At 43.2% G+C, this 13,601-nt stretch overlaps 1 protein-coding gene across 1 annotated transcript in view; it reads left to right on the top strand.

The window, feature by feature from the left end:
• Positions 1 to 13,601, top strand: part of LOC138979589 (structural maintenance of chromosomes flexible hinge domain-containing protein 1-like) — a 140,579-nt gene that overhangs the window by 58,160 nt on the left and 68,818 nt on the right. Inside the window, exons 35-43 of the mRNA XM_070352299.1 lie at positions 995 to 1,122; positions 6,628 to 6,762; positions 7,944 to 8,106; positions 8,598 to 8,809; positions 9,097 to 9,242; positions 9,767 to 9,893; positions 10,379 to 10,459; positions 10,710 to 10,865; positions 11,027 to 11,152. Of these exons, the coding sequence (XP_070208400.1) occupies positions 995 to 1,122; positions 6,628 to 6,762; positions 7,944 to 8,106; positions 8,598 to 8,809; positions 9,097 to 9,242; positions 9,767 to 9,893; positions 10,379 to 10,459; positions 10,710 to 10,865; positions 11,027 to 11,152 (1,274 nt within the window). The remainder of the gene's footprint in view (positions 1 to 994; positions 1,123 to 6,627; positions 6,763 to 7,943; positions 8,107 to 8,597; positions 8,810 to 9,096; positions 9,243 to 9,766; positions 9,894 to 10,378; positions 10,460 to 10,709; positions 10,866 to 11,026; positions 11,153 to 13,601) is intronic.

Genomic DNA, 13,601 nt, shown 5'->3' with positions numbered 1-13,601 from the left:
TCTCTCTGGCGATGGATGTCGTGAGAGTTCTTATGAGCAGCGAAAGGACGAACGCCTCCGTACGTCTCTTTATGAGAATATCGGGGACCGTTTTAGTCCTCTTCCGCCCTGGGGGCAGGAAGTGGTCGGTTCTGCCGACGATAAACTGTCTGATGTTCTGCCTTCTGGCTCTGAGCTTGATCTCGAGTCGTAGGTTAGGGCGGATGACGGGGATGCCTCAGTGGTAGAGGATTCCCAGCCTTGAGAGACGGACCGCGGGTGTCCGTCTGTAGGTCAACCTCCTGCGTCTGGTTTCCAGCAGGGCGGTGTGACTGAATAGGCCGCGGTGGCCTACCTGACTCGATGGCGAGCAGGAAGGCTAACGACACCCAGCTTTCTTGCCGTTTTAGTTGTCCAGCGCAGTGACGTGGGCTAACGGAAATGGCATTTAAGTTATTGGTGACTCTGGGGCTGACCATGGGTGTCATTCTAGGGTCACCTACCTGACTACGATGGCGAGCAGGAAGGTTAACGAGGGTGCGTTCATGGGATGGATGACACCCAGCTTAACTTGCCGTTCAAGTTGTCCAGCGCAGTGACGTGGTCGGCGGAAAACGGCATTTAAGTTTTGACCGGAAGGGGTGGTTGAGAGCAGGGCGTAACTGACTCTACCTCTTTCCGGTTCCGACTTCTGGAAGTTCGGAGGAACAGGATGTTCTCTTCAGCTTTCGGGGATCGTTGTCCATTGCCCTGGAGTTGGCATATGGCCACGTGTAGCCGGGTTCTCCGGTGAAAGTGGTGTACGTTCGCGCGAGGAATGTAGCACGCATTTTCGTGGCTGGGCAACGTAAGCTTCCGCCCTGGGGGCAGGAAGTTGTTGGGCTGGGTGATTCTTGGATTGGCCATGCGAGTCTCTCTGGGGGTCACCTTCCTAACTTTGATACCGAGTAGGAAGGTGATGTTTGGAGAGGTGTCCACGGTGGTGGATGTCACCCAGCTTAACTTGCCGTTCAAGGTGTCCAGCGCAGTGATGTGCGCAGTGATAAACGGCATTTAGGACTTGACGGGAAGGAGTGGCTGAGGAATTTTTTTGCCTCGTCCACCCCTGCCTTTGTTCGACGACTTCCGGAGTTCGGAGGAACAGTAGGTTCACTTCCGCGGCCGGGAGTCGTCGTTCATTGCCCTGAAGATGGCATATGTCTTGTAGTTTTGACTTCCGCTTCCTCCTGGGGGGCAGGAAGCGAGCAGTAAGGCTGGTTCCTTGTTGGATAATTTGAGTCAAACAGGAAGGCAGCTTCCGGATTGCACGGTTGTGCTTGACGGCTGTTCAGATGTAGGTGCTTCCGCATTTACGATTAGCACTGTATTCAGGTTCCATTTCAAGTTAGCAAGGGCAGTGGCGCTCACAGCCGTAATGGGTCGAGGTTCTATGGAATCTTCCGGTGTGTTTCTATACAACCGGTTGGTTCTCATGTTTACTTATCCACGGCCGGTTTCGCTTCCGCTTTTGCGGCTGCATCTTCCGGTTACAGGATGGGACAGCCTTCTACTGTTAACACTGCGTTGGTAGTCGGCACTTTTCAGCTTTTGGCTTCCGGTTCCGTTACTGCGGTTCCTTTGCTGTTATACAGGCTGTATCCACTTCCCCTTCCAGTCTTCCAGCTGGCTTGGGACAGGTGGATGGAGATCTGGTCATGGAATTCTGGCGTTTGAAATTTTCTGTTTTTCGAAAATTTTCCGATGTTGGCAAGTTTAGCCTTATCGGGATGGGTGACTGGGTCTCATCATTTCGATGATCATTATAATGCTTTTGAACAGGAGGGAGGCTCTTACTTCACTTGTGTCGCTGTTCGCGGCAGTTCGTAGTTGTTTTGAGCTTTCCGAGGAGAATCTTTGAGTGTCAAGCCCTTAGATCCTCCGTCGGGATCCTTTGTGCTTGTGGAAGTTTTCACAAGCGAGTCTTCTTTGTCACCACTTGGCTCTTCCTTGGTGGACAACGCGTGACCTGTGGCGAGGGTGCTTTGGCTTGTGTTGCACGCTCAAGTAGCGTGTCACTCACGGAGCGCTTTCTGTAGGCTTCGGTTAACGCCAAGCCTAAGAACTTAGGTTCTCTTTTTGCGTTCTACGGAACCGCCCTCGGGTTTGGCAAACATCCATTGGGTTTTTGATAGCAAGGAGAAACTGTCTGTAAGATCAAGGTCTCCTAGCTCGGGTAGATTGTCTCATCTTTTCTTTTTGATGGGCTCTTTTGTACTTGTTTTTATTTTCTCTCGCCTGGGCGGTTACGTTCTGTATGGCTATCTTTGTGGTCCTACAGGACGCAGATGCAAAGGATGTTGCTTTGCCGTCTTTTACCTAGGAGTAAGCCTCTGCCTTCAAAGTTTTGTTCTTTTGGCGTGACTTTAATCTCTTTCTCGTTTGAAAGTTATCTCTTTGAATCCGCTGCTATGCACGCGGGGTTTTTCCTTCTAAGAGAAGCTCTTGGTAAAAGGAAAGCGTTAGGCAGGCCTTGGCGGTTTGTTTGTTTCCAAACGAAAAGCTTCAGGCTGGCTGTTGTCTTTTTTAGCTTTGGCTCGATACCCTCGCTTTCACAGGGCTCTTTCATAGATCTGTTCGGCGACCTTTTGGTCTCACAGACGGGTCTTTGCAATCTTGGTTCCCAGACCTCTTAAGGCTGGCAAGAAGGCATCTTTGCTTTCTCACATTCGATTTACACGGATGTCTACTGTAGGGGTATCCTTGAAATTCTCAGGGGCTTCCGCCTCGACTCTGGATTTGGTTCAGAGTCTCTATAGGGTTTTTGTGTTTTGTTCACTTGCCACTTTGACTGGCTTGGTTCAAAGTGCTTTTTTCTTACGGAAAGAACTCCTCTTCTTTCTGTTTATTGCAGGTGGCTATCCACCTTTCTTTTTAGGTTTCCGTTTTGTCTTCCATGTCTTTTTTAAGACTTTATGACATTTCGGTCACGTTGTTATGGCTTGGTGCAGCTTGGCTTTACCCTTTTTTCAAGGCTAGCCTGGCGATTTATCACGGATAACGGCTAAGCTTACTCTAGTAGCTTCTGTGAGAAGTGGGAGTAAGCGTGCTTTCTGGCTATTTTGAATAAAGACAGCTCTTTTAAGAAAGACTGATCTATGACTTGTGGGTTTTCTTTGAAATTTTCTGGCATTTGAGCGGAAAATAGGGAAAACCAGCTTCGAATTGCATTCTCAATTCATGAAGTGAGAGTTGGGCTCCTTTAGAGTCGCGTTTAGCCAATTAAACTTTTCGAGGTTCGAAGATTTTTCTGACTCGCACGGATCTTGTTAGATTAGTGAATCAAGGGTCACTTTCCTTATCTTTCATCTCGGTCGTGATTGAACCTCGGCATTTAAGCGGTAATGGGGGCAACCAGCTTCCAATTGCACTTTCTTTTCTTGAAGCATGAGTTTGGTTCCTTTAGAGTCACGTTTAGCCAGTTTAACATTTCGAGTTTCGAGGATTTTTCTGTCTTTCACGGATCTTGTTAGATCATTGAATCAAAGGGCATTTGCCTTATCTTTCATCTCCGTCGTGGTTTAACCTTGAACGGTTGAAAACGACGTTAAACACTGAGTTATGGAGGGAAGAAGGTCTATCTACTCTGGTAGAGGTATGACGTTTTGTAGTCAACCTTACCTAGATGGACTGCTACACTGGATTCTTGCTCCTGGGGAGCTTGATGTGGTTATTTGTCCGGTGAGGACGCTCAGAAGGTACCTGTCACGGACTCGGCAATTGGTCAGAAAGTCAGAAGCTTTTATGATATCGCTTAACACAGCAGGTGTAAGGATATTGCGAAAGGGACTTTAACCAAGTGAGTCTCCATGTTGATCACACAGAGGTTTACCTGTTGACAATCACAGTCTGGAGATGTTAGGGCAGTTTTGCCTTTCTCTATAGCTAGAACGTTTGAGGCAAGGGCATGGGCCTCCTCTTTGGCAGTCCTCCGGTCGGGCCTTTTTGGCTGAAGTACTGGAGTCGGCTTACTGGCGGTCTGAGGAGGTTTTTATTAACTTCTACCTCAGAGGCGTCTTGTTACAGGACGGCAGTTCCGCGTTACCTGTTGTGGTAGTCGCAGGACAGGTTCTAATATCTTAATTTTCGCTATATACCCGCCACCTATAGTAGCAATCTGCTATATGTGAGTTGGGTAATAATATGTAATTTAATCCAAAATTTTAATAATAAATTTTCATTTAATTAATATACTTACCCAACTCACATCGTTTAAACCCTCCCGCCTCCCCGCTGTGGTGGTATTGGGTTCTAAAAAAGTAGTGAGTTGGGCTTCGTTCGAATGATACAAATGGCGGCGTATGCGCACGCATACGGATGTTGGACCGGACATCGGTCTGATATTATGGGATGGATCACTCTTTTTTAGGGTGGTCTCCCTTGTTACCAAGGGGAACGTGTACAGCGTTACCAGCACTGAACTAGAGTTAATTGCTATATGTGAGTTGGTAAATATATTAATTAAATGAAAATTTATTAAGAAATTTTCGATTTTCAGAGCTTGTTTTTAATCCTAATATAACATATTTATATGTTTTTGGAATCAGCAAATAATGGAGAATACGGTAAACGTAAATTTGGATCGTTTTATAAATTTTTATTTTTTTTTACAATTTTCCGATTTTTAATGACCAAAGTCATTAATTAATTTTTAAGCCACCAAGCTGAAATGCAATACCGAACCCCGGGCTTCGTCGAAGAGTACTTGACCAAAATTTCAACCAATTTGGTTGAAAAATGAGGGCGTGACAGTGCCGCCTCAACTTTCACGAAAAGCCGGATATGACGTCATCAAAGACATTTATCAAAAAAATGAAAAAAACGTTCGGGGATTTCATACCCAGGAACTCTCATGTCAAATTTCATAAAGATCGGTCCAGTAGTTTAGTCTGAATCGCTCTACACACACACACACACAGACACACACACAGACACACACACGCACACACGCACATACACCACGACCCTCGTTTCGATTCCCCCTCGATGTTAAAATATTTAGTCAAAACTTGACTAAATATAAAAAATAGGTGTGATTACGGTAACATAGCCAAAAAAAATAGGGTAGGTAGGTAGGCAATCACTTTTTTTTTTTTTAACTTTTTTTTCTAATGTGTACAAATTAAACCTACTTGACAGGGAAATAAGTGTGCGACTTGATCGCTTTCGCTTTCATTGCGTTTTCTGCACTCGTTTTGTTTTTTGTTTTACAAATGTAATAAAAAGTTATAGGGTCGGCCCCTAAAATTAAAAATAGGGTAGGTCGGGTTACTGTAACCACACCTGGTTTTTTTTAGGCCTAACCTCTATAAATGTACCCCCATGTTAAGACCTTGCTTTTTCAGGTTTTGTTTGTTCATAAGCTCTATAAATTTACCTCCATTTTAAGACTCCCTCCTTTTAGAGATACAGAAAAGCGTGCTATCCTGCTAAGTGCAACCGTTACAGCGCTGTACTGGCTTGCCAATTTCACCGCCTTTTCCACGTGCGGGGACCTGACGATGCTATACGGTCTTGGTGAAACAATGCAGTTAGTTTGACAAATTGACTAAATGTAGTTATTTCGCCTTACGCGACTTGTTGAGACCTGATTTTCTGAGATTGTGTGAGGTCTTAACAAGGAGGCTCCACTGTATTGCACGTGACGTTGTGTGTGTACAGGAATACTATTGATCTGACCTATTTCTTTTTCATTCATGGGCTCGACTCCCACGTTCACTCATGTTTTCAGCACAAGTGGATTTTTACGTGTATGACCGTTTTTACCCCACCACTCAGGCAGCATACGCCGATTTCGGGAGGAGACATGCTGGGTATTTTTGTGTTTCTATAACCCACCGAACTCTGACATGGATTAGGCCCCCCCAAAAAATAGTCTGTTTACGGTAACATAGACCAAAAAAATAGGGTCGGTAGGTCGGGATTTTTTTTTATTTATTTTTTTTCCCAAAAATGATATTTGTACATTATTTTGCCAAAAAAACCAAAAATATATATATATATTTTTTTTTCCCAAATGCCAAAAAAAAGTCTAGGGTCGCGCGAAAAAAAAAGGGTCGGTCGGGTTACCGTAAACAGACTATTTTTTTGTGGATCTTTTCCGTGCGCACTTGGTCTTGCGCTTGCGTGTACACACGAAGGGAGTTAAGTCACTAGCAGGTCTGCACATAAATTGACCTGGGAGATCGATTGATCTGACGGTTTGGGAGGAGTTTCAAGGTAATTTTGACAAATGTGAAGAAGCTGGAGAATCCACTGTACCTGAATCTAGATGCACACACCACGATTTGCTCAAAAATGCTAAACTTTGGAAGCAATCTGAGGGCTTTTTTCTTTGGTATTATCCCTTTAAGTTGTACTCACATTGCTCTTGGTAGAGTCTCCAGAGCCAAGGCTAGCCCTTGAGAGAAGAGAGAAGGATGTTGATGAAATGTCTCCAAGTTGACTTGATACGTGTAAACCTATGAGCCCCTGCTTCGCCTTTGTGTGTACAGCATGCAGCAACTTTGTCACTTCCATGAGAGATTGCATAATCATTCATCAACCCTGAATAATGCAATTGCTGAATTGGTAGTCTTGATGCTAATTGGTTGTGTTTAATTTCTCACCCAGTTTCCGGACAGTCCTGGGATTTCCATGTGTACGGTCAACACTAGCAACACGGGGTCAGCCGTCCTGACCACCGCCCCCATCGCCATCAAGAAACTGACCGCAAACACCGCCATCACCGCCAGGTTTGAACTGCAGGTGAGTGGGGGGTGAAAGTCACGTCGTCGCTTTGCGTTGTGGTTGCAACTCGTGTGCGACCCTGACACGTCTCCTTTACCTGCCTGTATATTGATTGTCTTGGTTTACAGGCAGGTTAGACAGGTCAAAGACAATTTTCCATTTTAATGGACAATAAAGTGTTTTTATTGTAATTGTTGTGTGAGGTTCTGCCTAGCTCTCACTCCTTGCTTGAGGGTTTACAGTGATTACTTCCCTTTGTTATTTGATTGCACTCTTTCATCTGTTTGAAACAGGGCTTGAAATCATCCTCCTTTTGGAGGATTTTCTCAAATGAAAGATCTTTTTCCTCCTCAAAGACTCGCATTGCTCCTCCCTAAATGTCTCAAGCTTCCTGCCCTCGTCTTTCTTTTACCCAGGTGGGGTTTTTTAATTGTGAGGAGGGCAGACTTTGGACCCTCCACAGGGGTGCCTCTGCTTTGTTAGCCACTGTGATAGTCCACACGCCAACGTTACCTGCTTTGTTAGCCACTGTGATAGTCCACACGCCAACGTTACCTGCTTTGTTAGCCACTGTGATAGTCCACACGCCAACGTTACCTGCTTTGTTAGCCACTGTGATAGTCCACACGCCAACGTTACCTGCTTTGTTAGCCACTGTGATAGTCCACATGCCAACGTTACCTCCTTCTTCATCTTATCCCACTTCAAGGCCTGCTAAAAGCTGAATGTCTGAAGCCAGCTTGAAGATCTAGTCGTTTGGAATGTATTGCTGCTGATAAAAAAATACAGAACTTAAACTCACTGTATCAATGAAAAGTTAACCATGATGAAGGCATTTGGAACATGAGTGATTCACATTACTTCTGTTTTATTGTTTGTGCAGTGGTACCTCCCGTAACGACCCCTCTATTTATGTGTCCCTCAATGTATGACTATGATCCAAGGACAGCGCTAGTCAAGACTTTTTGTGGAGTCTCTATTGTCCTTGACAAGAAAAGACAGATGTGTTTAGGGTTTGTGATTGTCTTGTCTTTCTTTTAATTTAATTTTGTTTTTTTTTTTTTTTTGTGCTTGTGATCCTGCTTGAAGAGATGAAGAAAAAATAAGTTGAAAAGTGAAATTCTTCTTCTTCTTCGTCGTTCGCTGAAAAGTGAAATTACTGGCATCAGAATTGAGTAATGTTGCTATTTCCTTCACAGAACCAGAAGGGAGTCCCGTCAGTGGAGAGAAAAGTGTGTGTACAGCCCAGCGGTCATGCGACGGCTCTACAAGTGTTCCGCCAGTCGGACGACGGAAAGCCCGTCATGATTGAAAACGACACAGAAATCAGCGCCACCGCTGGGGAACAAATCAGAGGACTCAGTAAGTCAGGATCAAAGTTTGATTGTGTGTTTCAGACGGAAATAGAGAATGACAGCTAACCCAAAGTTCACCATTGATGTGTATGCACAGTGTGGCCTGTCATTATTCAACACTTTTGGAGCCATGAGCTCTTAACACTTTCTACCTCACCTAGCCGAGACCAGCTGTGCTGCAGCAGGTCACTCAGAACTGTGTAGTAACTGTGTATCAACACGGTGGAATGCAGGCGTTAGATGGACGTTACAGGAAGCGACTGAAGCTAACCGTCTGAGCTGATATATCCGTCAGATGGAGCCATATGAGTGGGTACGGATATATCCGTACCTGGGAGACAATGACAATCAAAGGCTAATAAAGCATGTCTCAGCCATAATACAAATGCAAGTGCAGTGGTTATTTTGTGCAAGGCTTTTTTCGGGAGTCCAAAAAGAATATGCACACAATATGTTACTTGTTTCTGTTAAATATTGTGAGGTGTGATTGTGTTTCAGCTTTCAAGTTGCTGGATGAAGGTGACCAAGAAGTGAGCGTCAGTGAGAAGATAGCCAGCAAAGTGAAGGTCAGTGTAGGTGTGCAAATAGCCGGCAAAGTGAAGGTCAGTGTAGGTGTGCAAATAGCCGGCAAAGTGAAGGTCAGTGTAGGTGTGCAGATAGCCGGCAAAGTGAAGGTCAGTGTAGGTGTGCAAATAGCCGGCAAAGTGAAGGTCAGTGTAGGTGTGCAATGGGGTAAAAGAAAAAACGAGAACACAAAACCTCACAAATATTTTGAAGTCTTCATTTTGGAGGCAGGGTCTGTCTGATTGTATGTGTGCGCGCATGTGGTCTTGCTCGCTTGCTTGCCTTTGTGTGAGTGCTTTTGCTATAGTATATCGCCATTAGCTCTTGTGAGAAGTGATGATTAGTAAATGTCCATTAATATGATTATTAGTAGTAGTAGTATCAAGCGTGTATTCAATGAAGCGTAACCCTGACTTACTGTTGGGTCACACAGGTGAACTGGGTGCCCAAGCCGAGTGTCGACCTGCTGGTCAAGGGTCAGCTGCCGGACATCAAGGCCCCCACCTCCACCCGTGACACCAAGTACTGCCACCTGTCTTACCTGGACGGGTCAGCCGTGGAGATACACTTCTCTGTCAGGTACACACACACACACACACACACACACACACACACACACACACACACACACACACACACACACACACACACACACACACACACACACACACACACCAAGTACTGCCACCTGTCTTACCTGGATGGGTCAGCTGTGGAGATACACTTCTCTGTCAGGTACACACTCACACACATGCACGCACGCATGTACGCACACACAGACAAATACATGCAAACAAGCACACATGCATGCTCGCAAGCAAGCATGCACACACATACACAGACAGACAGACACACACACATACACACACACTCACACACTCACACACACTCACACACTCACACAGTATTGCATTATTATGATCAAAGTTTTTTGTTGATTTCCACAACATAAGGATGGTGCAACTCAAATTCAACAACTTTAATTCTTTTGAAAAAGTCCTTGGACCAAGAGCACGTGGAAGAGGGTGGGGGTGGCGATGGTTGGAGTGGGTTTGTGACTTGCTGCATTCTTGACAATGATTGCAATGTGAACGTTGTTGCAGGGCCGAGGCAGGAGAGCCAGCGCGTCTCATCTGTCAGGTGAACGGAGCCACACAGGCAGAGCCAGGGGAGGTCATGCCCGCAACCATCAGCGTCTCTCTCGCCGATGCCTACGGCAACCTTGTCAAGGTGAAGGTCACACCTTGCTGTCTGTTCTTTTTATTGGAGGGTTTTTACTGAAAATGACATGGAACAAATGAAGTAAAATGATTTATGATTTTATATTTAATACTTGTTCTAAATCCTTGTTCTTAAGTTGATAAACACTCTACCCCTTATCCCTCTTGCCTCTTTACTCTCACCTCAACTTGAGTTACTGTCTCTAGCTCTCACCTCATCTTGAGTTACTGTCTCTAGCTCTCACCTCATCTAGAGTTACTGTCTCTAGCTCTCACCTCATCTAGAGTTACTGTCTCTAGCTCTCACCTCATCTTGAGTTACTGTCTCTAGCTCTCACCTCATCTTGAGTTACTGTCTCAGGCTCTCAAATTCTTGCGTATTTGTAAAGCAGCCGTAGATTTTGAACCACTAAAGAAAATTCATTGTAGTTAAGTTAGTTTTTATTCATAGTTTTTGCACATTTTTGAATTTGATGTCTTCTTTCTGATTTTCAGATCCCCAACTCGGCAGTGAAAGACTTCCAGGTGACGTCAGAAGATCTGGTCAAAAAGTCGCTCAAGTTGTCAGTCAAAGAGGTGAGCGTATTACAGTCTCGGCTTGAAAATCAACTGTTAAAGATCCTCCTGGGAGTTATATGACATCAGGCTCAACACAATTCAAGCATTTTCAAAATACCATGATGCTGATTCTCGGCGGTGAAACACAGAAATGTTAATAGAAGTTTATCGCAAAACAAACAAGGATTGTAAGTTATTGGAACGTTTTATTTATGACGAAGCAAATGAAGACAGTGGTGTCTAACTTGCCGTGTACTTTGTCCCTCAGAACGTGCTACACATTCAGAACGTGAAGTTTGACACGAAGCGTGTTGGCGTGCACAGACTGACCGTCTCCTGCAAGGACATGACAGAGACCATTCCCTTTGAAGTGACCGCCGGCCCACCAACCGCCCTCGATATGCCCGACTGGGACTCAGAACTGGTGAGCGACGAGAGATTGGAGTGTTTAGTCATACTGGCTATTGCCCCTTCCCCCCCCCCCCCCCCCCCCACTGTACCTTGTGGCCATTCTCCCATTGTTGTTGTTAAGTAGCAGTGTCTGTCTTGACCAAGCCAATGTTTGCCGTGATGTTGTCGTTCCAGCCGGTAACAGTGTACACAGAAGACAAACTGCCGTTCCCTGTCATGGCACAGCTGATGGACGCAAGCGGCAGTCCCTCCTGTACTCCCGACATCCGCGTTCACATCACGAAAGACCCCAAGATCAAGGTACGCTGGCATGTTGCCTTGACTTCATTTATCAGATTTAAGTTATTCAACAACAGTAAAAAAATAAAAAAATAAATGAAGATCCACGTTTTTCAGACCCCAAGATCAAGGTACGCTGGCATGTTGCCTTGACTTCATTTATCAGATTTAAGTTATTCAACAACAGTAAAAAAATAAAAAAATAAATGAAGATCCACGTTTTTCAGACCCCAAGATCAAGGTACGCTGGCATGTTGCCTTGACTTCATTTATCAGATTTAAGTTATTCAACAACAGTAAAAAAATAAAAAAATAAATGAAGATCCACGTTTTTCAGACCCCAAGATCAAGGTACGCTGGCATGTTGCCTTGACTTCATTTATCAGATTTAAGTTATTCAACAACAGTAAAAAAAATAAAAAAATAAATGAAGATCCACGTTTTTCAGACCCCAAGATCAAGGTACGCTGGCATGTTGCCTTGACTTCATTTATCAGATTTAAGTTATTCAACAACAGTAAAAAAATAAAAAAATAAATGAAGATCCACGTTTTTCAGACCCCAAGATCAAGGTACGCTGGCATGTTGCCTTGACTTCATTTATCAGATTTAAGTTATTCAACAACAGTAAAAAAATAAAAAAATAAATGAAGATCCACGTTTTTCAGACCCCAAGATCAAGGTACGCTGGCATGTTGCCTTGACTTCATTTATCAGATTTAAGTTATTCAACAACAGTAAAAAAATAAAAAAATAAATGAAGATCCACGTTTTTCAGACCCCAAGATCAAGGTATGCTTGCTTGTCTTCATTTTATTTGTCAGATTTAAGTTGTTCAACTACACTGAACAACGACACTGAACAACGACACTGAACAACGACACTGAACAACGACACTGAACAACGACACTGAACAACTACACTAAACAACTACACTAAACAACTACACTAAACAACTACACTAAACAACCACACTAAACAACCACACTAAACAACCACACTAAACAACCACACTAAACAACCACACTAAACAACTACACTAAACAACCACACTAAACAACCAAACTAAACAACCACACTAAACAACTACACTAAAAAACTACACTAAACAACTACACTAAACAACTACACTAAACAACCACACTAAACAACCACACTAAACAACCACACTAAACAACTATACTAAACAACTACACTAAACAACCACACTAAACAACCACACTAAACAACTACACTAAACAACTACACTAAACAACCACACTAAACAACCACACTAAACAACCACACTAAACAACTACACTAAACAACCACACTAAACAACCACACTAAACAACCACACTAAACAACCACACTAAACAACCACACTAAACAACCACACTAAACAACCACACTAAACAACCACACTAAACAACCACACTAAACAACCACACTAAACAACCACACTAAACAACCACACTAAACAACCACACTAAACAACTACACTAAACAACTACACTAAACAACCACACTAAACAACCACACTAAACAACCACACTAAACAACTATACTAAACAACTACACTAAACAACCACACTAAACAACCACACTAAACAACTACACTAAACAACTACACTAAACAACTACACTAAACAAATATTAAAATAACTATTTAAGATTGGAGTTCACGTCACTGAAGACCCCAACTACTTGTTCAACTACATAAAACATTTTTTATAAAGAAACTTTTTAAGATCGGATCACATCACCTAAGAGCCCAATATGAAGGTATGCTTGATGGCTTGCTTGTCTTCTCCACTTCATTTCTCACATTTAAGGGGGGACAGGGTAGGCAAGCACTTTTTTTTTTTATTTTGGAAACAGCTTGCTGCTTGTTTGATTTTTGCAAGCAGAATAACCTAATTAAGGGAAACCATTTTAAATTTTGAGTGAAAAGCAATTTTTGGGGGTTTTATTCACCAAAATGTGAGAAAAACGTTATAAAATGTGCTTTTTTTAAAATGTTGCAGTTCGTGAACCAGTGCATGTTTTGATCCAATTTTTCTTCTTTGCAGCAATATGTGTGTGTTTAATAATTCTGTGTATCGAAAAGCATTTCTAAGCAATATATTATTTTAATTTAGCATTTTCAGTTACCGGTTCAGTTTTGATAAGAAAAATACATGAAATCCTAACTGTCAGACTCATAAAAACCCAACCAATGCACTGAACTCTTATTCCATACACAGAACTGATGCTGTACAACTCATAAACAACATATACAAAAACTGAACAAATCCATCAAGCCTTTCAAAAGTTGCAACATTTTAATTGTAGCGTTTTGTCTGAAAATTACATTCAGAGAAAACAGCATTTTAAAGATTTGAACCAGTACATAAAAAAACCAGTAGCACAGTGCACCCTGAATTCATATGTTTTTATTAGAATGACCACTTTACTATGTAGGGAAAAGGATTTGACAATCAAATTATCA

Source organism: Littorina saxatilis, linkage group LG11 (genome assembly GCF_037325665.1).
Source record: "Littorina saxatilis isolate snail1 linkage group LG11, US_GU_Lsax_2.0, whole genome shotgun sequence".
Lineage (NCBI taxonomy): Eukaryota > Metazoa > Mollusca > Gastropoda > Littorinimorpha > Littorinidae > Littorina > Littorina saxatilis.
This window is presented reverse-complemented; position numbering and strand designations above follow the sequence as displayed.